The following is a 25,652-nucleotide window of genomic DNA, read 5'->3' as shown; positions in this document are numbered from 1 at the left end:
GTGACTTCCGGTTGCGGAGATATCGGCTGGTCAGTGAAGTGACCCTTACTGGCTTGTTGGTTCTTGCTGCTTTCTTGAGTAGTGTCTCCACTCAGGCTATTTGCAGAGCCTGGAGGTCCTCTGGGTCTTTTGAGGTCAATTCAGTGGTCAGCTCCTCCGCAGCAGCAATTGTCAGCACACAGATGCAGCAGGCAGGGTCTTGGCTCTTCTTCTGATGCAGCAGGTCCTCAGTTCTCTTGCAGTGGACTTCTTTGGGGCTGTCTTCTTCTTTGTCCTTTCAAATCTGATTTCTTGGTCTAGGGGTGCCCATTAAATACTGAATTTAGTGGGCGTTTTAGGGGGGAACCTGTGGTGTCTAATGGGACACTTACCTTAGGGTGGCTACGCCCACTATAGTGACCACTTCCTGTGGGAAGGGTCACTTCCCTAAACCTCATTAGCTATTTTCCTCCATTCCAAGATGGAGGAAACTGAATTTGAGGGTCCCCCTCGCAGTCAACACTTTAGGGGTGGTGCATGACAGGTGAGGCCACTCCTCCTACACTTCGTTAGGTTTCCTGCCTTTGCTCCCACCAAAAGTGGGAGTTTACAAAGGGGGATGCCAGCTGCTGCATGCAGTGTAGATTTAGCATTCTGAGTTGTTTGATACTAAACAACCCAGGGGTCAGAGTGGCCATCATGTAGCTGGGGAACTCGTGTTTGACCAATGTCCAGCACATGCATTAAAATGGCTGCTCTCTTCACTCACTATGTCCCAGATTTGGAAAGGACACAGTGGGGGCATATTGCTCATGCAGCTATGCCCCCACATATAATATGGAGCACCCTGCCTTAGGGCTGTAAGGCCTGCCAGAGGGGTGACTTACCCATAGGATATGGAGTGTAGGGTGGACAGGGCACACAGGCAGCGGGCCATGTCGAGTTTGTATTTTAGGTTTGCACCAGGATACTCAGCCTGCAATGGCAGTGCTGGGTGCCTCTGGATGCATTGCCCTAGAGGGTGGTACAGTTAGTGCTGCTGCCCTCAGGGGCCTACCCCTAGCACCCCATGTCCTGGGTACATAGAAACCCACTTACTAGGGAGTTATAGTGGTAGTGAAGGGTGTATCCAGTTGTGCAATGCATCACAACAGATTTAGGGAATGAGCTCTGGCCCAGGGAACCTGGTTAACATGTGCCCCGGGCAATACAATTTCTAGGACACATCAACAACATGCAAAAAGTGGGGAGATAACCATGTCAAAAAGAGGCCCTCTCTCACAAGCATCCCTTCTTTATCAAGGTACTCTGTGAACACTGGTAAATGTTCACTTTTTCTGAAGTAAAGAAGATGTGATATTCCCAACAGAACTTTTAGTTAAATATTTGTGTATGGTGAGATGTCCCTTGATAAGTTTAAAAGATGATGAAGAAGCAATGACTTTTACACCCAGATAAATATTGTGTGTTCACCTTCCTTTACTTTTCCATTTAGCAATTTTCTATCTTTTTATATCCAACAGGAAACAAGCCTTGAATGTGCAAAATGATTATCAATAATGAAGATAATATTATAAATCTGAAAACAACTGTCAGAAATAATGAAATCCAGTATTGAGGAAAACATCAGTGCATTTGGCGACAGAGGAACCTGAACATAAACTGACAGATCCTGGAAGAAGCAGACAAGAGCCCTTCAGTGAATTTAAGAGTCAGAGCTGTGCGCCTCCACGCCACAAGACTAAGAAATGACCGCTACAACATGAAGGCAACAACGCTAACAACCTTCCTCATGTGTAAACACATGTGCAATACTACATTTAATTATGGGATCGGTGTGATGTATTTACAGCAGTGCTCTGCCCCTAAAATAATAACAGACCCTCATTCAGCGCTCTAGGTGTATTGTAAACTCTCTCTGGCCAAACCACAGCAACCGCAGAAAAGTACAACAGAGTGGAGCCAGACAACTGAAGGATAAAGGAAAAGAGTTCTGCTGCCTAAAATACAGAGTGCTGTCCCAGTTCACACAGACCAGAAGGGGGATGAACCTTTACCCCAAGTCTGCAAAATCATTATCCAATCTGAAGAAAAAATCACCCACAAAGAAGCCTCAAACATATTATGAGTGTGGCAAGAATTTAACGATCATTTTACTCTATTTAAACAGGAAATGAAATGTTCAAAATACCACACACATCCAGGCAATGTGAGAATTACACAAGTACTTTATCAGCCATGTTGGCCCATCAGGGAACACAGTCATGGAATGTAGATGAACATACACCAGACCCCGATACTCTAACCAGGAAAGAAAAAACATACACATGCAGCAAGAGCATTTGTTTGTCATCAGAACTAAAGCAACCTCAGCAAACGCACGCATGGGAAAAAAAGTTAAAATACACTGAAAGCGTTACTAGCGTCAATCAATCAGCACTCTTAAAAGGTCATCAACGAACACACACAGGAGGAAAACCATACCATTGCAATGAATGTGGAAGACGTTTTAGTGATTCCTCAAATCTCAGGATTCATCAGCGAACACACACAGGGGAAAAACCATTCAGGTGCAATGAATGTGGGAAGAGCTTTAGTCAGTTATCAAACTTACAAAGCCATCAGCGAACATACACAGGAGAAAAACCATTCAGGTGCACTGAATGTGTGAAAAGCTTTCGTCTATTATCACATCTACAAGTACATCAGCGAATGCACACAGGGGAAAAACCATACCATTGCAGCGAATGTGGAAGTAGTTTTAGTGACTCTTCAAAATTAAGGACACATCAGAGATCACACACAGGTGAAAAACCATACCATTGCAGCGAATGTGGAAGCAGCTTTAGTGTATCTTCAACATTAAGGAAACATCAGCGAATACACACAGGGGAAAAACCATACAAGTGCAATGAATGTGTGAAGAGCTTTAGTCAATTATCAGCTCTCCAAAGCCATCATCGCACACACACAGGAGAAAAACCATACCACTGCAGCGAATGTGGAAGTAGTTTCAGTGTATCTTCAACATTAAGGAATCATCAGCGAATACACACAGGAGAAAAGCCATTCAAGTGCAGTGAATGTGTGAAGAGCTTTACTCAATTAGCAAACCTAACAAGGCATCAGCAAACACACACTGCGGAGAAACCGTATGACTGCAGTAAATGTGGAAGTAGCTTTAGTCAATAACAAATACATCAGCAAACACACACAGGTGAAAAACTATTCAATCGCGCTGAGTGTGTGAGGAGCTTTAGTCACTCACCACTCCTAAAAAAGCATCAATGTACACCCTCAGGAAAATCCATTCAGAGGCAGTGAATGTGTGAAGAGCTTTACTCAGTTATCACACCTCCAAAGACACCAGAGAACACACAAAGGGGAAAAACATATCATTGCAGTGAATGTGTGAAGACCTTTACTGCATTATCACACCTCCAAAGACATCAGCAAACACACAAAAGGGAAAAACTATTTTAGTGCAGTGAAAAGCAGAAGAACTTTAGTCAATTACCAAGCCTACATAGCCATCAGCGAATTACAAAAGATAACAAAATTACAATTATGTGGGACATTCAAGTGCCAGATGATAAAAATGTTGATGATAGAAGCCCAACTATTCAGAAAAGAAGAAACACAGATATTTCTAGAATTATGTGTTTGTTGTCCGTGATTGCTCATTTAATTTCTCTACTTTTCTGTACATTTCTCTACATATAAAAAAAAAAGAAGTTGCAAGCAAAACATTAAGACATCAGCAGAGTGCGGAATAAAAGAGAAGAAGCACTGTTTTTTCTTCAGTAAAATACAGTTATAAAGAAGAACATCCAAGCACACCTGTTCATGCTGCCTGTGAAAGTAACACTATGAACAATGCTTGGACTAACAAGTGTATTTTCAGCTAATTTCAGGAATTAGTGCTAAATCCTATAAACCCAACACTCTCAAACCGATTAAACAAGTACACACTGGAGAATATTCATAGGTGTTTAGGTGCTTTATGCAACACTGATGATTCTGTGACGATGGCCAGAGAACAGTGCCCAAAAGCACAAGAAGTGAAAGTAGAGAATGTGAGCTGTAACTCCCAGGGTTAATGCTTGCAGTGCACGGCATTTACCTCCCAAGACCTGACGAAGGAGAAGTGATGCTCACTTCCATCATCTCATGCATCTGTAAATGCATCCACCATAGTGTCACTTCCTCAGTGGTGTTCCACAGCTGCATCCTTGGGATATTGGATGGCTCACCACAGACTACATAAACGAGTCATTGTTAGATGAATTGTATGTAAATATATATTATGATTTTCTTATTTGCGGAGAATCCTTCAACCAAATCCTGTCTGGGGCAAGGATAGAATCCATGTATAATGGTAAAATCTTTGAAAGGAGAAAAAGATATTGAAAAGTTTAGTTCTTATGTTTCTGAAGTGTTGACAGATAAGTAAAGATTGAATCGTGAGCAGCAAAGAATTCCAGCTCTTAGAAGCTGGAATCGAGAACTATTGACTCCCTGATATACATTTCTGGAACCTTGGCACTGGAAATGAAATTTGGATTGATAAGAAAGAAACACAGGTGATATTCAGGTTTGTTTTTATAAGCAAAAAGGAACACTCATTTTATAAACTCTGTGGATGAATGCAAGGACTTTAAAGTATGTGCTGCCTCATGAGTGAAGAATAAACGTTTGTGGTGCAGTTGAGACTTTCTCAGTCCACAAATAAGATAGACCGCAGCATTCTGAATCATCTGAAATTTGCTTTTGTGTTGCTGGAGCCATCAAATACACAGTGTTCTTATAACACATCCTTGTGGGAAGAAAGAAAAAGAAACATCTTCAGTAGACAAGGTTGTAGAAACTAATGCATCTGCTGAATTAATTTTATCGAAGTGCAGAGTCCCTACTGCCGGCCACCAGCACGTGGTAGTGGTAGTTTGGGACAAGCTCACTTTCAGAATGGAAATTAAACTGTTACTTGCTGTTAAATACCAGAATGAGCATAGCACATCTATGCCGCCATAGTTCTGTCTGTCATGGCATGTTTCGTATTGAAGGTTTTGTGAACCAATGAGAGTCAAGAGTCTTAGCACCTGTGACTCAAGAGAGACCAGTTCTGCTGGATACTTCTACTTGACGATTCCTCACTTATAGCATAATCCCCAGGTGCCATTCTGGAGCAGGAAATCAAGGCAATCACATTGTTTGGAGGGGGCCTGGCAGTGCATAGGTGCCAAAAGTGGTATTCGATGTTGTCACCAAAGCCATATACAGAGGGCCTTAACAGATCCCCACTTCATCTGCCTCTAGTGCCTCAGTTCAGACCAGACTGCGAGAGCAAGCACCCAAACGCCATAAAGGACCATGAGGCAAGGCTCTTCATGGCCCGGGTCAGGGATGAGAAATGTAGTTGACCCCGCTTCCGACTCCACTACAGCTCAAAGAGAAAAAGTTCAAGAGGCGGACCCTTGCTCAGTGTTGCTGGCTTTGTAAGCTGGAGACTGTATGGTGTCACACGACCCACAGGATGCATACTGCCACATCCTGCATTTGCAGCAGAGGTATCTGTGTTTTGCAGTCGGTTCTTCGCACTACTAAATTGTTGTGCTCCTAATTCAGCTAACATCGGCACCTCACGTTTTCACAAAAGTGATGACAGTGGTTACAACCTGTCGCCGAAGTTCGGGCACACCTATTTTCTCATATATGGATGACTGGTTAATCAACGTTGAATTGCTGGAGGTGGTATCTCCCCATCTACAGTTAAAATCCTACCTGACGCCCTTTCAACAACTAATTTATAGGGTCAGTACTGGACACCACTCTTCTCCATACCTTTCCTCAACCTCAGAGGATTGAAGACATTCGAGGGAAATGGTTCCCTCTTTCCAACACAATGTGAAAGTCCCAGTTCTGAAGGTCCTATGACTCCTAGGTCTGAAGGTTCCTCCATTCTCCTAGTCCCGCATGAATGTTGGCACATGTGTGACCTGTAGTACTGCCTCTGCGGACAGTGGCTACAGTAGGGGGGAGACCTGCTGGACTCCATAATAATCTCCCCAGTGCTGCAGTAGAAGGGGTTTAGTGGGGAACGAGGTGAACCTGAGTTGCAAGATGGCAATTGCTTCTTCTTCAGCTGTGGCAACAGTAGTAATGAATGTTTCCACTTCAGGGTGGGATCTCGCCTAGAGGATCTGGTGATCAGAGGTCTTTGGTCTCTCAAAGAACAGGTTCTGTTGGAACTGTGGGAAATGTGGCCGGCAACCAAGGCCTTCTTCTCTTCCATCCAAGATTAGTCAATAAGCTAGAGGTAAAAGGGTTTTATTTCATTTGCCTGCAAGCATTGAGACGGGTATGGGCACACAACAAGGGATTTGGATCACAACCGTCCACCTAGAGGAGTGCCCTTGAATGCCAGAGCCGACAGCCTCAGCTGGAGTTATCTTGCTGATCATGAGTGGCGTCTGCTATGGATATTACTCCAGGACATCTTCACTAGATGGGGTACTCCCTAGGTGGACTTGTCCGCCCTTTTCCAAAAATAATCAATTCCAGCAGTTCTGTACCCTCCAGTACTATTCTGTTTATGGGAGCTTTGGGGGACATGTTTCAGTAGAGGTGGAAATTTCAATTGCACTACATCTTTCATTTGATTTCTCGAGTTCTGTAGAAGATACACCAAGACTGGCCCAAGTCATTCTCATCACCCCAGATTGGCCAACAGGAGTGTGGTATAAAGGCCTCCAGTGTGTCACCATATGTTCTCTTTGGAGGCTGCCATGCAGACTAGACCTTCTCTCCTAGTCGGAGGGAATGGTGCTGCATCCCAATTTCCAAAGCCTTCTCCTTCATGCCTGGAGATTGAGCAGGGACATCTAAACTCCTTGCAGCTGCCACCGGACGTGGTAGACATCATCTTGTCAGTGTGTCGACCCTTCACTTGGTCCAGCAGAAAAAGAGGTTACAACTTGTCTGGGGTATACTCTACCTCCAGATTCCTAATTGACTCCCCGTTTGATGAATGTTATAGGGAGAGTTTATAAGACCCCACATTTTTTTTGGTATTGCAGCACTCTATTGATGTTAGTCAGTCTACTGGCCTCGAAGCTGGGGAAAAATGGATGACAAATGATGTCCTTGTGTGCTATATGGCTTTAGTGACATCACCAGATGAAACTTCTGCTCCAAATGCTAACCAACATCCCGTACCAGCGATGTGAGAGCTTTGAAGTTCCAGACTGGCACCTGGGATTATTGTTCAGGTGAGGAATCTGCAGGCAGAGAAGAGTATCCACCAGAAAGATTGTTACCAGTGGTAAGTAACGTTTTTCTTCCTAGCCTCATGGTTACCTGTCTGCGTGGCATGTTGGGGGTTAACTGAGAATTGTCTTCTGCACTTTGGCAGACGCCATTGGGGATTTTTGAATAATTTAAATGGTTTGTTGATCAATAATAAATCTGTCCCTAGCTTTCGATGCAGATGTGCAGAACAAGGAGCTGCACATAGTCGTTCGGACACACAGTTGTGTGACTTTAAGGCGATAGATAACAGGAAAACATAATTGCATTTTGCAAGCTGCTTTTGTCAATATATTGTTGCCCTTAAAATGAAAATTATGATTTTAAATAAGCTAATGGGAGAAGCTTTGAATATGTAATTACTTTCTTCCTAATATCACATGACCCAAGTGTTCTGTAATAATTGGCCAAACGTATGAAACATATCGAAACTAGAGAGGAATTATCTAAGTGTGTGAGATTTAGGTCATAAGTTGACATCATTAGTCTAACAATTCATGTCATCCATAGGTTGGTGGAAGCTGCTGGTACATATTTCTGCAACTTACCTTTACCCGTTGGTGTTTTAAACATATTCCTTTAAGATAGTCTATTTAGCTTTGAATATTTCCTCAAACGTATAATAATTTTTATACATTAGATGTGCGTTGTACTTTTGGTGCAGCAGTTCCTTGTTTCCCTACTACTGTTTAATAACTGATTAGCTAATGTTAATACGCATGCTTGTCATTGATGTATGTTTATGTACTAATGATATAACGATTTCATGGAATCTACATTAACGTACATTAATTCTAATAGAAAACTTGATTGATTCATACACTCATATTGTGTCAACTCTTCAGTGATTTTCTTATTTATGAAGTGAGAATACTGAAATGTACGTACTAAAAGGTAAATTAAATAAGCCAAACAGGTGTAAGCCAATTATACCAAGTCTTGGGGGAGAGAGCACATGCACGTTAGCACTGATAAGCAGCGGTAAAGTGCCCAGAGTTCTAAAGCCAACAAAAAGCAGGTCAGAAAAATAGGAGAAATGCGAAACGTTTTGGAATAACCCTGCAGAAAAGGCCATTTCGAACAGTGTCCATTTGTGTTCCAATGCCCTGAGTGCCTAAACGCGACTATCTGGTGTCCTGGTTTTTCATTTTCCCCTGTGTCAAACTGATCTGGTGTGTATGTGTAAAGGCTTGGTCCCTTAACCTGGAGTGGCAACCCATGCATGCCCTCATTTGTGGGACAGTGGCCTAAAATTCCAGTCATGGTTTTATCATGTAGAGGGGTGGTGGCAGCGTACAGAGTTTAGTGAATCAGTAGTTTTCAACAGACCTTTTATCTGTGTCACATGAATGGAGGCTTACAGGCCCACTCATGTAAAGCTCTGCTTCTATGCACTAACCCAGCTCCCAGTGCTAACATCCCATGCATGTTATGTGTGTGCGTTCCTGTGTTACCTGTATGAGAAATTCTTTGTGTGAACCAGTGAAACAGAGAATTGGAGGCCTTTGGGTTTCATTTTGGAAGCCCCTGACCTGGCCAATTGTAGCAGATGGGTTGCATTTTCTTCACAGAAAGTGGTGACATTTCTGAAGCTGAAGGTGTGAGACAGACACAAGGGGGGAAAGAAGAGACAGGGTTCCCTTTAGAGATTGGAGTAGCTCCTTTTTGCTGTGAACGTAGATGATTTGTCTTCATGAGCACTGCCATTTGGTTGATGGTGGTGGTGAAGGGAGGGACTGCAGTCTCTGTTGATCAGGGTGTGGAGAATCCTTTAGCTGAGGCTTCCCCTCTGGGTGTTTCGTGATCACTGTTGTTGATAGTCAGGTGCAGAAAGCTCACAGCTCTTTGATCCTCTGTTGTGGGTGGTCCAAACTGGAAAGAGCCCTGCTATGAAGAGCATCACTGTTCACAAATGCTGTGTTTGGAAGACAGCCTGGGGAGGGCACGTCAAAGAAGAAAAAAAAACTACAGGGTCCAGGAGGTGAGACTTTCATGGTCGCCTTGCGCCACCTTAGAGTTTGGGGGGATGCCTGATTGGGAAGTGATAGCCGGCAGTGGGCTGAGGGCACTTTCTGCCAGGACTGGCACTGAGCAGGCCGCATGAAGAGGCGCGGCGGCTCCTCAACGCATCACTTCAAGACCTAAGGGGAAACGTAACCACTAGCACCCCACACCACCTGGGAGGCAAAGGGTTGTAGCGGAGGAGTCTTTGAGAGAATGGTGGTAAGAGGTTTGTTACCAGGCCTTGAGAGTAGGAGTGATTCACACAGTGCAGTGATAAGTTGTTTAAAGACAATATAACACACTTAGAGTATATGTGCTAAGTGATATGCTGCACACAGAGGTGTCCAAAATTTACTCTTTTAATACAGATGATCAGCAACTTCATTTAATGGCCCATTTATGGCTTATTCTATTGCAATGTCAGCTGATTTCCCACAGACCTGGTGCTTTCATCCTGTAGATGTCATCAGCTCTAGGCAGGTGAAAGCTCTGGGCGAAAAGCAGGAGAAATGAAGATTTACAAGGGGAATCAGATGCAGAATTATTGATTTGTCCAGTTAATTATAATTTGCAAGGATTCCACTTGTAATTGCCGGGTAATGCTGCCTCCAGAGTTACCTATATTCATAGTATAAGTAAACCTAGGGGGCCCATGGTGAGGTACAGGGGTGCTGTCTTCACTCAAGCTTTGACATATATGGCACCCAGAAGCCCATTTTCTGGCAGACCAGTCTCTTAGTTTCCACAGTCGGTCTTTGACCCTCTTGCATGAGCTTTACATCTCAATTCCTCAGTGATTTCAGAATTATTAGGTAGGATCCTCTCAGTAAGAGTGCAGACTGGTGTTGGGCGAGCTGACCATGTACGTTGGGAAATTATTTCAGTTTGTCAAGGCTGCACTGCCTGTTCATCTGTTTTATTCTTTCAATGTCCCTTCTCTGTTATGAATCAATGAGTTCAACAACAGCAGGTAGATCAAGAGGAACCTCTGCCAAGGAGAAGAGCTGAAAAGCTGGAGGAGTACTACTGCCCCTTTGCTGTGGGTGCTTTGCTGGGTTGGCCTATTGTGAGAAAGTAGCCTCTTTCTAGCCTTGTTACCCCCACTTTTGGCCTGTTTGTGAGTGTATGTCAGAGTGTTTTCACTGTCTCACTGGGATCCTGCCAGCCAGGGCCCAGTGCTCATAGTGAAAACCCTATGTTTTCAGTATGTTTGTTATGTGTCACTGGGACCCTGCTAGTCAGGACCCCAGTGCTCATAAGTTTGTGACCTAGATGTATGTGTTCCCTGTGTGATGCCTAACTGTCTCACTGAGGCTCTGCTAACCAGAACCTCAGTGGTTAAGCTCTCTCTTTACAAATTGTCACTAACAGGCTAGTGACCAATTTCACCAATTCACATTGGCATACTGGAACACCCTTATAATTCCCTAGTATATGCTACTGAGGTACCCAGGGTATTGGGGTTCCAGGAGATCCCTATGGGCTGCAGCTATTCTTTTGCCACCCATAGGGAGCTCTGACAATTCTTACACAGGCCTGCCACTGCAGCCCGAGTGAAATAACGTCCACGTTATTTCACAGCCATTTACCACTGCACTTAAGTAACTTATAAGTCACATATATATCTAACCTTTACCTGGTAAAGGTGGGGTGCTAAGTTACTTAGTGTGTGGGCACCCTGGCACTAGCCAAGGCGCCCCCACATTGTTCAGGGCAAATTCCCCGGACTTTGTGAGTGCGGGGACACCATTACACGTCACTATATATGTATAGCGTCACAATGGTAACTCCGAACATGGCCATGTAACATGTCTAAGATCATGGAATTGTCACCCCAATGCCATTCTGGCATTGGGGTGACAATTCCATGATCCCCCGAGTCTCTAGCACAGACCCGGGTACTGCCAAACTACCTTTCCCGGGGTTTCACTGCAGCTGCTGCTGGTGCCAACCCCTCAGACAGGTTTCTGCCCTCCTGGGGTCCAGCTAGGCTTGGCCCAGGAAGGCAGAACAAAGGACGTCCTCAGAGAGAGGGTGTTACACCCTCTCCCTTTGGAAAAAGGTGTCAGGGCTGGGGAGGAGTGGCCTCCCCCAGCCTCTGGAAATGCTTTGATGGGCACAGATGGTGCCCATCTCTGCATAAGCCAGTCTACACCGGTTCAGGGATCCCCCAGCCCTGCTCTGGCGCGAAACTGGACAAAGGAAAGGGGAGTGACCACTCCCCTGACCTGCACCTCCCCTGGAGGTGCCCAGAGCTCCTCCAGTGTGCTCCAGACCTCTGCCATCTTGGAAACAGAGGTGCTGCTGGCACACTGGACTGCTCTGAGTGGCCAGGGCCAGCAGGTGACATCAGAGACTCCTTCTGATAGGCTCTTACCTGTGTTGCTAGCCTATCCTCCTTCCTAAGTAGCCAAACCTCCTTTTCTGGCTATTTAGGGTCTCTGCTTTGGGGAATTCTTTAGATAACAAATGCAAGAGCTCATCAGAGTTCCTCTGCATCTCTCTCTTCACCTTCTGCCAAGGAATCGACCGCTGACTGCTCTGGACGCCTGCAAAACCGCAACAAAGTAGCAAAGACGACTACTGCAACCTTGTATCGCTGATCCAGCCGCCTTCTCGTCTGCTTTCCTGGTGGTGCATGCTGTGGGGGTAGTCTGCCTCCTCTCTGCACTAGAAGCTCCGAAGAAATCTCCCGTGGGTCGACGGAATCTTCCCCCTGCAACCGCAGGCACCAAAAGACTGCATCACCGGTCCTCTGGGTCCCCTCTCAGCACGACGAGCATGGTCCCTGGAAGTCAGCAACTCTGTCCAAGTGACTTCCACAGTCCAGTGACTCTTCAGTCCAAGTTTGGTGGAGGTAAGTCCTTGCCTCCCCACGCTAGACTGCATTGCTGGGTACCGCGTGATTTGCAGCTGCTCCGGCTCCTGTGCACTCTTCCAGGATTTCCTTTGTGCACAGCCAAGCATGGGTCCCCGACACTCAAACCTGAAGTGCACGACCTCCTGAGTTGTCCTCTGGCGTCGTGGGACCTTCCTTTGTGACTTCGGGTGAGCTCCGGTTCACTCTTCTTCGTAGTGCCTGTTCCGGCACTTCTGCGGGTGCTGCTTGCTTCTGAGTGTCCTTGTCTTGCTGGGCGCCCCCTCTGTCTCCTCACGCAATTGGCGACATCCTGGTCCCTCCTGGGCCACAGCAGCATCCAAAAACCCTAACCGCGACCCTTGCAGCTAGCAAGGCTTGCTTGCGGTCTTTCTGCACGGAAACACCTCTGCAAGCTTCTTCACGACGTGGGACATCCATCCTCCAAAGGGGAAGTTCCTAGTCCTCTTCGTTCTTGCAGAATCCACAGCTTCTACCATTCGGTGGCAGCTTCTTTGCACCCTCAGCTGGCATTTCGTGGGCATCTGCCCACTCACGACTTGAGTGGGACTCTTGGACTTGTTCCCCTTGTTCCACAGGTTCTCTCGTCTGAAAATCCATTGTTATTGCATTGCTGGTGTTGGTCTTCCTTGCAGAATTCCCCTATCACGACTTCTGTGCTCTCTTGGGGAACTTAGGTGCACTTTGCACCCACTTTTCAGGCTCTTGGGGTGGGCTATTTTTTTAACCCTCACTGTTTTCTTACAGTCCCAGCGACCCTCTACAAGCTCACATAGGTTTGGGGTCCATTCGTGGTTCGCATTCCACTTCTAGAGTATATGGTTTGTGTTGCCCCTATACCTATGTGCTCTCATTGCAATCTATTGTGACTGTACATTGCTTGCATTGCTTTCTATTACTATTACTGCATATTTTTGGTATTGTGTACATATATCTTGTGTATATTTGCTATCCTCATACTGAGGGTACTCACTGAGATACTTTTGGCATATTGTCATAAAAATAAAGTACCTTTATTTTTAGTGTATCTGTGTATTGTGTTTTCTTATGATATTGTGCATATGACACCAGTGGTATAGTAGGAGCTTCACACGTCTACTAGTTCAGCCTAAGCTGCTCTGCTAAGCTACCCTTTTCTATCAGCCTAAGCTGCTAGACACCTCTTCTACACTAATAAGGGATAACTGGACCTGGTGCAGAGTGTAAGTACCCCTTGGTACCACTACAAACCTGGCCAGCCTCCTACACCTATAGATGCTGCTTCTGCCTTAAAGAGGAAAAAGACTGGACCTTGCTGTGTATCCTGCTTGTGAAGTCTCTCTAAGGGCTTTAAGTAGAGCTAGCCTCCTGCTGGAAGTCTCAGGGATATGAAAGACTTCAGCTTCATCTGCCTACAGCACGGGGAACTCTGTGTTTTGTGCTGCAACAGAAGAAAAACTATTTTGATGCCGTCAACGATGCCGCTGCCTGCACCGTACCCTGACAATGCCACATGGAGCCATGCCCCACGTTGCACGGCAAACCTGCTCTCACCGCCGCCGCCACCTGATGCTGTCACCAAGCTGCTGCTTGCACTGTGACCTGTGGGCCCTGCACTCCGCATCACCTTGCTCACACCGCAGCCTTGGCATCCCAATGCCGCCGCCTCTCCACGCTGACACCAATGCCGCTGCCTGCACCGTGGCATGTGGACACCGCTCATGAGGTACACGAAGCACCATCCCGCTCTAGCAGCCCCGGTCCTCAGACGCCCCTGTCTGTATCGCAACAGATGGGTGCCGCACGGAGCCCGCCCCATGGGAGACTGGGAGGGGTGGCCCCCAGAGGCACCCTCACAGTTCAGTTGTCTGGTGGTTCCACAGGAGGAGGGAGCACCCATCCTTGTTCTATGCTCAGCCTGAGGGTACAGACCCTAAGTTGAGTGGCCTGTCTCCGCATACCACCCCTGACCTGATGGGAGGTGAAGTGGAAAAAGGGTGCAAGTCACCTGAGGTCACTGGCCCCTACTTTTCAAGACCACAGAGGCTAGAGACCCTAGGATGGCCTGGGGCCTAGCTCTTGACACTGACAGCTGTTAGTGGCCTCTGTTGGTTGTTATCCTTGTGGTCAGAGGTTTCCTTGGGAGGGGAACTGAAGTCAGACCCCAGGGGTGGAAGAGGCCATTGCACATTGTTGGCCATGGTGGTACTGTCTGCCTACTGGGATGCATCTGTGAGCACGGTAAGGTTAGGTGCTGCACAGATGGAGTCCTCAGATGAGGAGAAGTGTTCCCCCAGGGTTAGTTCAGTGGGCCCTCAGAGTGTTGACCAAGGGATCCACCTGGGTTCAGAAAGGTGTAGAACGGGCAAGAGCCCCTGCAGTAGTGGGCCATTGTCCAGCTTCTATCGCCCTAAGCAGGGAAGGCCAGTGAGGTATTGATAGGCCTACCCTGGCCTGGAAAGGGGTTGTTTGGAAATGGCCCTTTTTCAGGGTTATCCCAAAACTTTTTGCCTGCTTCCTCCTATTTTTTCTGATTTGTTTATGTTGGTTTATTGTCTCTGCGCAATTTACCACTGCAGATCAGTGCTAAAGTGCAAGTGCTCACTATGTAAATTGAATTGATGATTGGGTTATCCACGATTGGTATATTTGATTCACTCATAAGTCCCTAATAAAGTGCACTATGCATGCCCAGGACCTGTAAATCAAATGCTACTAGTGGGCCTGCAGCACTGGTTATGCCTCCCACATGAGTAGCCATGAGAACATGTCTCAGACCTGCCACTGCAGTGTCTGTGTGTGCAGTTTAAACTGCCAATTTGACTTGGCAAGTGTACCCACTTGCCAGGCCCAGACTTTTCCTTTTTGTACATATACGTTACCCCTAAGGTAGGCGTTAGTTAGTCCCATGGGCCGGGTGCAGTGTATGTAAAAGGTAGGGCATATACTTAGGTGATTTACATGCCCTGACAGTGAAATACTGCCAAATTCGCTTTTCACAGTCAATATATTTTAAGTGCAGTTTCCCATTAGGAACAGATAGAGATGTGGAGTTTGGGGGTCTCTGAACTAACGATTTACAAACACACCTTTTGGTAAAGTTGGTTTTTAGACTGTCAGTTTGAAAATACCACTTTTAGAAAGTTGCCATTTCTTGCTTAACCATTCTGTGCCTCTGCCTGCTGGTGGATTCTCTGTCTGGTCAGACTGACAGTTGGGCTGTTGTGAATTCCCTCTAGACAGTGACACAAAGAGGGTTAGGGTGTAGCCGGCATATCCTGAGGAGTCTCCTGGGCTAAAGTGGGGAGGGAGGCGCTGACAATTACACCTGAAAGGGATGTGCTTGTCCTCACACAGTGCAGTCTCCATCCCCGTGGTATGTGTCTGGGGCCAGGTCTGTGTCTGGGGCCAGGTCTGGGCAAGGCAGGATCTTGTGAACAGAGACTTTCCTTTTAAGTTTGCCTACCTCAAAGGCAGGAAGGTGTATAAGTAGTGGACCCAAAACCCCAGACTTTTAGATTCTGGAATCAAGAGGAGCTTAGCCAAGGAGAAGCGCTGAAGAGCTGGAGGACGAGTACTGCCCCTTTGCCTACGAGTGTGCTTTGCTGGGTTGGCCTGCATTTGCTTCTTCTGCCTTTGAGAGAAAAAAGACTGGACTTTGCTGTGTTTTCCTGCTTCTGAAGAGTCTCCAAGGCTTGGACTGAGCTTGCCCCCTGTTCTGAAGTCTCAGGGCCATCAAAGACGTCCGCTGCCAGCACCTGGACTCTCCTGCTTAGACTCTTACCTTGCCAAGTGGTGCCTTATCCAGTCCCTGGGCCCTTGAAAGGAGAAGCTGGTGGAATCAAGCCCAAACAGCTTCTGTGGGGGAGTAAAATTGACGCAGCACCTGCTTTGCAGCTGAAAAATCAATGCATTACCTGCCTTACGGCTGGGAATCGATGCAATACCCATTTGCGGCTGCAAAAACTGACGCATCACCCATGCAGCGCGGTTCTCCAGCACCCCGTGTCAGAATTTTGCACGCATTGACGCTGGGCGTCAAAATCATTGTGAACCTGCACGGTCCCGAGCTTGTCTGTCTGCTCTTTTGCAGGAGAGAAAAACAACGCATCACTTACCCGACTGGAAAAGAAACGACACAGGGCCTCACTTGCAAGTAAGGAATCGACGCATCGCTGACTTTTCCGACGCACGCTTGTCCGTAAGGTATATGCGCAAAACAGGTATTTTGTGTAAAAAACACGCATCCATTGATTTCTGTGGATTAAGACTTTTTTTTTTAACTCCACTGGTGCAGGCGTCGGCCACTGGCCGAAGCCCACACACCCTCCCTGGTGCGGGTCATGACCAGTGGCTGACGCCAGGGAGGGGTTTGAAAAGTCCTCTGGTGCATCGCACCAGAGGATTTTTTTCTTTTTTTTAAAACCCTCTCAGGAGACACGGAAGAGCTTCTGTGTCTCCACCTGATCCCCCACCTGTCCCTCTGTGATGTCAGTACGCCACGAGGTGCGCTGACGTCACACTTTGTTTTCCCCACCGGAGCAGGAAACAGCAGGTAAGGCAGTTTTCTGCTCCGGTGGGGAAAACGTGCCCGAAAGGACCTCCCCACTATTTGGAAAGGCCTTGTTTGAAAGGGCAGGTTCTCCCCTTTCAAACGAGGCCTTACTGAAATGGTTTCCTGGCCGTGTGTCGCAGCGTGGCTGAGATCCACAACACACGGCCAGGAAACCCCACTAGATTGCGCACCCCCAGGGGTTAAAAAATAGTACAGAAATAAGCATTTTCAAAAAAAAAAAACTGAAACTGACAGAGGGTCGCCCGTGAGCGGGGCTGACCCCCTGTGGGGGCAATTTTTTTTAATAGCTGTATGGTTTCCCTGGGGAGCCATGATCATCCCCCCCCCCCCAACCCGGGAAACCATACAGCTGTTAAAAAGTATGTAAAGATCTATATATTTGAGGTGAGCAAATCTAGAGTGTCGCTGGTGTTGCAGGCTGCTCCTTACTAGAGCACCACCTAAAATTGGGAACTTCCCAGAGTTCTCCTTTGTTTTTTTGCAAAGATAAATATATATATATAGAGAGAGAGAGAGAGAGAGAGATCTGTATATAGATAAATCTATATAGATATGTATATCTATCTATAGATGTATATAGGGAGATCACTTTTGTCCATGTGTGTGTGGTTTCCCTGGCGGCTGTGATCAGCCCCCAGGGAAACCACACCCACATATAAAAGTGATCTCTTTGCATATACATACATATATCTATATATATTCGCCACCAGTTCTCTTGCAGCTTGCGTCTTCAAAGCAATGCACATACTTCAACTGACGCGTTTCAATAGTAGCTTTTAAGCAGCAATAAAAAAGTCAAGTAACTCTTGTGATTATGTTTCTGCTATTAACCCCTTCGCTGCCAGGCCTTTTCCCCCTCGGGTGCCAGGCCTTTTTCTGGCTATTTGGGGCAGGGCGCGCTTAGGCCCTCATAACGTTTTGTCCACATAAGCTACCCACGTCAAATTTGCGTCCTTTTTTTCCTACATCTTAGGGATTCTAGAGGTACCCAGACTTTGTGGGTTCCCCTGAAGGAGACCAAGAAATTAGACAAAATACAGTGTTTTTTTTTTTTTTTTTTTTTAAACAAATGGGAAAAAAGGGCTGCAGAAGAAGGCTTGTGGTTTTCCCCCTGAAAATGGCATCAACAAAGGGTTAGCAGTGCTAAAATCACTAGCTTCCCAGCTTTCAGGAACAGGCAGACTTGAATCACAAAACCCAATTTTTCAACACAATTTTGGCATTTTATTGGGACATACCCCATTTTTATGATTGTTTGTGCTTTCAGCCTCCTTCCAGTCAGTGACAGAAATGGGTGTGAAACAAATGCTGGATCCCAGAAACCTAAACATTTCTAAAAAGTAGACAAAATTCTGAATTCACCAGTGGGTAATTTGTGTAGATCCTACAAGGGTTTCCTACAGAAAATAGCAATTGAAATTAAAAAAATATTGAAATTGAGGTAAAAAACACCCATTTTTCTCTATGTTTTACTCTGTAACTTTTTCCTGCAATGTCAGATTGTTTAAAGCAAATACTGTTACGTCTGCTGTACTCTTCTGGTTGCGGGGATACATAGGGCTTGTAGGTTCATCAAGAACCCTAGGTACCCAGAGCCAATAAATAAGCTGCGCCTTGCAGTGGGTTTTAGTTCTATACCGGGTATACAGCAATTTATTTGCTGCAATATAAAGAGTGAAAAATAGGTATCAAGAACACCTTTGTATTTCCAAAATGGGCACAAGATAAGGTATTGAGAGGCAGTGGTTATTTGCACATCTCTGAATTCTGGGGTGCCCATATTAGCATGTGAATCTCAGACAGATGTCTTTTTTACACATTGTCTTAGGTTTAGAAGGAAAAAATTTAGAGACAGACAAGGGGCAATAACACTTGTTTTGCTATTCTATGTTCCCCGAAGTCTCCCGATAAAAATGGTACCTCACTTGTGTGGGTAGACCTAGCGCCTGCGACAGGAAATGCCCCAAAACACAACATGGACACATCACATCTTCCTAAAGAAAACAGGTGTTTTTTGCAAAGTGCCTACCTGTGGATTTTGGCCTCTAGCTCAGCCGGCACCTAGGGAAACCTACCAAACCTGTGCATTTCTGAAAACTAGAGATCTAGGGTAATCAAAGATGGGGTGACTTGTGGGGCTCTCACCAAGTTCTGTTACCCAGAATCCTTTGCAAACCTCAAAATTTGGCTAAAAAAACACTTTTTCCTCTCATTTCAGTGATAGAAAGTTCTGGAATCTGAGAGGAGCCACAAATTTCCTTCCACCCAGCGTTCCGCCAAGTCTCCCAATAAAAATGATACCTCACTTGTGTGGGTAGGCCTAGTGCCCGCAACAGGAAATGCCCCAAAACACAACGTGGATACATCACATTTTTCCGCAGAAAACAGAAGTGTTTTTTGTAAAGTGCCTACCTGTAGATTTTGGCCTCTAGCTCAGCCGGCACCTAGGGAAACCTACCAAACCAGTGCATTTTTTAAAACTAGAGACCATGGGGAATCCAAGATGGGGTGACTTGTGGGGCTCTCACCAGGTTCTGTTACACAGAATCCTTTGCAAACCTCAAAATTTGGCTGAAAAAAAAACACTTTTTCCTCACATTTCGGTGACAGATAGTTCTGGAATCTGAGAGGACCCACAAATTTCCCTGAACCCAGCGTTCCTCCAAGTCTCCCGATAAAAATGGTACCTCACTTCTGTGGGTGGGCCAAGTGCTTGTGACAGGGAAGAGCCAAAAACATGTTGAAATTGAGGGGGAACCAAAGTGGGTCCAAAAGGGCAGTTTGAAAAAAAAAAAAAATTTAGGCTTACAAGTGCAGCAGAATTTTTATCGGTATAGATGAGACAATGCTGGGTTGCAGGAATTTTGTGGATTCCTGCAGATTCCGGAAGGTTCCATTACAAAAATGTGGGGAAAATGTGTGCTTTCCAGCAAAGTTGCAGGTTTGCAGGGCATTATGGGTAAGGAAATGGTGCGGGGTGCATGTGAAGCACACCACCCTGGAATCAACTAGATGTTTAGTTTTCAGATGTGTCTAGGTCTTGTGGATTTTTGCACATGGCAGCGTCCCAAAGTAAAAAAAAGTGCAGCCCTCACCATTTCAAGTGGGACGATTTTGAGAGTTACCAAGCTCTCATGGCCCAAATGTAAAACAAAAACCAAAAATAATCAAAAGTCCTCTTGCTTGCAGTGGGATAAGATGTTTTAGTGTGCGGGAGAGAGCTGAAAGACTGTACCCCCTTCAGTTCGGGTGGGAGCATAACCAGGCCCATACTGGTTGGTAGCCACCACCCAACTATTTTCTTTTATTTTTTTTATTCCCTGGCATCTAGTAGACTTTCTGTCCCCCCGGGGTGTGGATCGGGGTTAATTGCCCAATCTGCCCACGGGCAGAACAGCTTTGGCCCCATTTATTTGGGGTCGGGGTATGGCCATACCCCCAACATCTTATTTTGGACATATATCTTCCCTGGTGTCTGGTGGGCTTTCTGCCACCCTTGGGGGCAGATGGGCCTTCCAAAAATAGGCCAATCTGCCCCCAAGAGGGGCCGTTATGGCCAACAGTAATGTGCACCTAGGGGGAGCGACCCTTGCCCAAGAGGCTGCCCCCCCCCCAAACAAAACACACACACCAATCCTTGATTGGCCTAACATAAATAGGCCGATGGTAGAAATGGCCTAAATACAATTTGCCCCTCAGGGGAGTGACCCTTGTTTAAGGGGTTGCTCCCCATACATAAAGTAAATAAAAAAATATATCTATCCCTGGTGTCTAGAGGTTTAGATCCACCTAATTATATTAGGCTGATCTGCCTCCAGGGAGGGCAGAAAAGGCCTAAAAATATTTTGCCCCCCCCCCCCGGGGAGTGGCCCTTGCCAAAGGGGCCGCTCCCCTTATGCATTAGTATAAAAAAAAAAATCTCTGGTGTCTTAATGGCCTAAAAATAATTTGGCTCCCGGGGGAGCGACCCTTGCCTAAGGGGTCACTCCCCCCATATAAAATAAAATAAACCAAAAAAAATGTATCCCTGGTGTCTAGTGGCTTTCGTGTGCTGACCTCATCAGAGGTCACCTCGTATCGTGCTGGAATCCCGGCAGAAATGGCCTAAAAATAATTTGGCTCCCTGGGGAGCGGCCCTTGCCTAAGGGGTCGCTTCCCAAACATAAAAAAATAAAAATAAACAAAAATAAAATTATCCCGGGTGTCTAGTAGTTTTCTGCCCCACCTGGGGGCAGATCGGCCTAATAATATTAGGCTGATCTGCCCCCAGGGGGGTAGAAATGGCCTAAAAATCATTTCCCCCCTGGAGAGTGGCCCTTGCCCAAGGGGCCGCTCCCCTTATGCGTAAGTATGAATGAAATAAATAATCCCTGGTATCTAGTGGTTTTCGCAAGGCCAATCTGTCCCCCTGGTGGCAGAAATGGCCTCAAAATCATTTGCCTACCGGGGGAGCGGCCCTTGCCCAAATCCCTGGTTTCTACTTCGGGCAGCAGAAATGCTGTGAGAGACAAGAAAGGAAAGGAAAGTTCTTTCCTTTCCTTTCTTGTCTCTCCCGCCCCACCTCCCGGGCCGAAGAGAAATGCAAAAGCATTTCTCTTCCGGGATGCTTCCAGCACGATACGAGGTGACCTCTGATGAGGCTGTGGCTGAGCAGCTAGGGCTTATCTAGGAGACATGCAAAGCTCATGCAATACCACTGTAGTTACACAGTACTCACACACATGAAAGAAAATACTCAGTGTTACAAAAATAAAGGCACTTTATTTTGGTGACACAAATGCCAAAAATACGATAGAGACTATACTCCCTTAGGAGGTAAGTAATACACAAATGATATACACTAGTATGTAGAATTAGGCATAAAACAGTTAGAAAACAGTGCAATTAGTGAAAATAACAATAGTTAGAAATGGGCCTGGTGGAACACAAATCATATACTAAGAAAGTGGAATGCGAATGTCGGTTTCCCATCTAGGCAAGTGGAGAGGGTCGCTGGGCGTACTGGAAAACACCAAAGGTAAGTACTAGAACCCACCTTTGTGCCCAGAAAAGCAGGAGTAAAACACAGTAACTTTTCTAGAACACACATAAACACGAGAAAGAAGATTATGCAAGAACCAGAAGAGACTGCAAGACACCAATTATGGATTCCTGGACCTGAAGACCTGTAGAAGAAGGGGACCAAGTCCAAGAAGCACAGAAGAGTCCAGGGAGAGCAGGAGCCTCTGCTAAACTGGATGAAGGTACAAAAGAAGAACCACCGCAGAAGAACAGTCAGTACTGCACCCAAGAAGACAGATTTAGGTTCCTGGTTGGTGCAGATGATGTTCCATGCTAGATGGAAGATTGCAGTCTGGCTTGAGTCGCTGGAGTCCTCCAACAAGCCTTGGCACATGCAAAGCTAGCGATTAGAGGAAAAATGGCGCTGCCCGGGACCAGGAGGGACCTGGTGGACCCTACCCAGGAGGGGGAGTCAGAGGAGGCTCTCAGCAACTCAGAGAGCCCACAGAAGACCAAGCAGCGCACACAGGAATCCCACAGCACGGGGACAAAGGAAGTGCAAAAGGAGGCCCATGCAGCACTACAACAAAGGATCCCACGCTGCCAGGAGAACCACTCAGGAAGCTGTGCGTCACGGGATAGAGTACTGGGGACCGCAGGTGCATTAAGAACTTCGTGGAAGGATGCCAACAAGCCTTGGCAACTGCAAAACACACAGATTACGGGGGTTCTCTCTTGCGTGGGGAAGCAGGCTCTTACCTCCACAAAACTTGGACAGTAGGACATCAGGACCATCGGGACCACTTCAGTCCACCACCCATGATGAAGGAACCATGGAGCTCGTCAGGAGAGGGGATCCACGCAGCTGGTCGTCAATGCACAGAGATGCCTGCTGAAGCAGGGGAGTGACTCCTTCACTCCAAGGGAGATTCCTTCGCTCTTCTGGTACAGGCTGTCCTCTGAGGATGCACGACCGGGAACAGTTGCAGTTGCTGGCAGGAGCTGAAGATACAATATTGCAGAAGTTGTCTTTGCTTCTTTGTTGCAGTTTGTAGAGTTCCTGGAGTGTCCAGATGCAGTTTCTTTGGTGAGAAGGTGAAGTAAAGGATGCAGAGGATTCCTGCTGGAGTCTTGCAATCCGAATCTGAAGAACCATCCAAAAGAGAGACCCTAAATAGCCCTGAAAGGGGGGATTGGTCACCTAAACAGGTAAGCACCAGGGGAGGGCTCTGACGTCCCCTGCTGGTACTGGCCACTCAGATGCTCCCAGAGTTCCCTGCCCACTTGAAATCCAAGATGGCAAAACTCAGGTACCACTGGGGTGGTGATGGACAGGGGAGTGGTCACTCCCCTTTCCTTTGTTCAGTTTCACGCCATAGCAGGGACTGGGGGTCCCTGAACCAGAGTAGAGTGGATTATGCAAGGAGGGCACCAAATGTGCCCTTCAAAGCATCTCCAGTGGCTCTGGGAGGCTACCCCTCCCAAGCCTGTAACACCAATTTCCAAAGGGTGAGGGTGTAACACCCCTCTCCCAAAGGAAATCCTTTGTTCTGCCTTTGTGGGCTTGAGCTGCTGAAGCAACAGGAGGGCAGAAACCTGTCTGAGAGGTGGCAGCAGCTGGGGCTGCCTGGAAAACCTCAGAAGGCTGGAATGGCAATACTGGGGGTCCTCTAAGGAGCCCCCAGAGTGCATGGGATCATAAAACCAATGCTTGCAAAAGCCTTGGGGTATGATTCCAAAATGTTTGCTGCCAAACATGCCTATGTTCAGAGTTACCATTATGTAGCTGGACATAGGTCGTGACCTATGTCCAGTACATGCGTAGAGTAAAATCGCGTCCCCGCACTCATGAAGTCAAGGAAAATGGTCCTGGAGGTCATGGGGGCACTTCTGCTAGTACAGGGGTGCCCTCACACACAGGTACTCTGCACCCTGCCCTCAGGACTGGCGGGCCTGCTATTGGGGTGACTTATAAGTGACCTGGTGCAGTGTAAGTGCCAGTGAAAGGGTGCATGCACCTTTTCACGCAGGCTGCAATGGCAGTCCTGCAGAAGTCTTTGCATGGGCTCCCTAAGGATGGCAAAAGATATGCTGCAGCCCATAGGGAACTCCTGGAACTCCAATACCCTGGGTACCTAGGTATCATATACTAGAAACGTATAAGGGGGCACCAGTATGCCAATTGTGGGTGAACCAGTATACAACCATCATAATTTAAGCGAGAGAGCAAAACTACTGGGGTCCTGATTAGCAGGATCTCAGAAGACAGTCAAACACACTTACAAACAGGCCAAAAGTGGGGGTAACCAAGCTAGAAATAGGCTACTTTCCTACATGCGGCAGTGAGGGAATCCGAGGAGGAGCTCATGTGAATGGGAGCACCAATAATGATTGTTGGACTGGGTGCCAGAGGCGCTAAAGACTGTGACTGTTGGTATGTGACAAGGTGAAGTAATAGTGTGCCTTTTTTGTGTTTTTGAGAGAACGTGTTGATTGAGGGAAGAAGGGAAGGTAAGGTGACCTTTACTGTTGCACGCATCACATATACACCCACCAGCAATTTTATGACTGTCTACGTGGGCTAGCGTTTGAGAGCGGCAGTTTAGCCAGTAGCAGAGATGGCGTCTCATTGGATGACTGCTGCTTAAGCCCTAACTCGAGTTATAAAGGACAGCTCTGACGTAGGATCAGAGACTGAGACAGCATCTGAGGGATGGGACAGTGGCGCAGACTCGGGAGTGATTTCTCAGTCGTCGGAGTCCCATCCGACAACTCCTCTTCCAGTGATGTTGAGGGATGTGATGAGGACAGTCCTGCTGTTCCTTCGCAAGCACAGTCTGTGCAGTGGGACAATAGCGGGTTAGCCTAACCCAGAGAACAGGTGCATGCGGCGGCAAGCACAGAGAGTGCACTCTTGGGAGCTCCCAAATTTGTTCAGCCTCAAATTCCACCGCCCAAATCATATTGTGGAGACATCAAAATGATCTATTACAAAAAAACCTGGTTTTGTAAGGCAGGCACCTGCGTTTTTGATCCAGGGTTCAGCGGCCATATAGAGAAACCTACCAAACCCAGACATTTCTGGAAATTGGACACCCCCAAAGTTTTCTTACCCAGAATACCCTGCAAAGTTGAAATGTTGAGTAAAAACTCTATTTTTTTCTTGCATTCCTGTCACACAAACTACAGGAATATGCTGGGATCTACAAAATTCCTACCACCCAGTGTTTCCCCACCTATCGTGATAAAAACGCTACCCCACTTGAGTGCCTGTACCTAGTGCCTGCATCAAGGAATGGATCACCCCAGGGTCAACAGTTGCCCTCATGTAAGGACCAACATTGATCGTTGTGTGATCCATTCCTGACATGGGCACTAGGCCTACCCACACAAGTGAGGTATCATTTTTATCAGGCGACTTGGGCGAATGCTGGGTGGAAGGAAATTTGTGCCTCCTCTCATATTCCAGAACTTTATATCACAGAAATGTGAGGAAAAAGTGTTTGTTTTTTTTGGCCAGATTTTGAGGTTTGCAAAGGATTCTGGGTAACAGAACCTGGTGAGAGCCCCACAAGTTACCACATCCTGGGTTCCCCTAGGTGTCTAGTTTTCAGAAATGTCCAGGTATGCTAGTTTTTCCTATGTGCCGGATGAGCTAGGGGCCAAAATCCACAGCTAGGCACTTTCCAAAAAACACGTCAGATTTCAATGTAAAAATTTGATGTGTCCATGGGCATTTCCTGTCGCGGGCACTAGGCCTACCAACACAAGTGAGGTACCATTTTTATTGGGAGACTTGGGGGAATGCTGGGTGGAAATTTGTGTCTCTTCCCAGATTCCAGAACTTTCCATCACTGAAATGTGAGGAAAAAGTGTTTTATTTGTCAAATTTTGAGGTTTGCACAGGATTCTGGGTAACAGAACCTGGCG

General features: G+C 46.6%; 1 protein-coding gene across 1 annotated transcript in view; it reads left to right on the top strand.

The window, feature by feature from the left end:
- Positions 1 to 25,652, top strand: part of LOC138286968 (uncharacterized) — a 417,069-nt gene that overhangs the window by 180,021 nt on the left and 211,396 nt on the right. Inside the window, exon 12 of the mRNA XM_069227337.1 lies at positions 2,146 to 3,168. Coding sequence (XP_069083438.1) covers positions 2,146 to 3,168 — 1,023 coding nt within the window. The remainder of the gene's footprint in view (positions 1 to 2,145; positions 3,169 to 25,652) is intronic.

This window comes from Pleurodeles waltl, chromosome 4_1, assembly GCF_031143425.1.
Source record: "Pleurodeles waltl isolate 20211129_DDA chromosome 4_1, aPleWal1.hap1.20221129, whole genome shotgun sequence".
Lineage (NCBI taxonomy): Eukaryota > Metazoa > Chordata > Amphibia > Caudata > Salamandridae > Pleurodeles > Pleurodeles waltl.
Note: the sequence above shows the minus strand (reverse complement) of the source record. Positions and strands in the feature narration are given on the sequence as shown.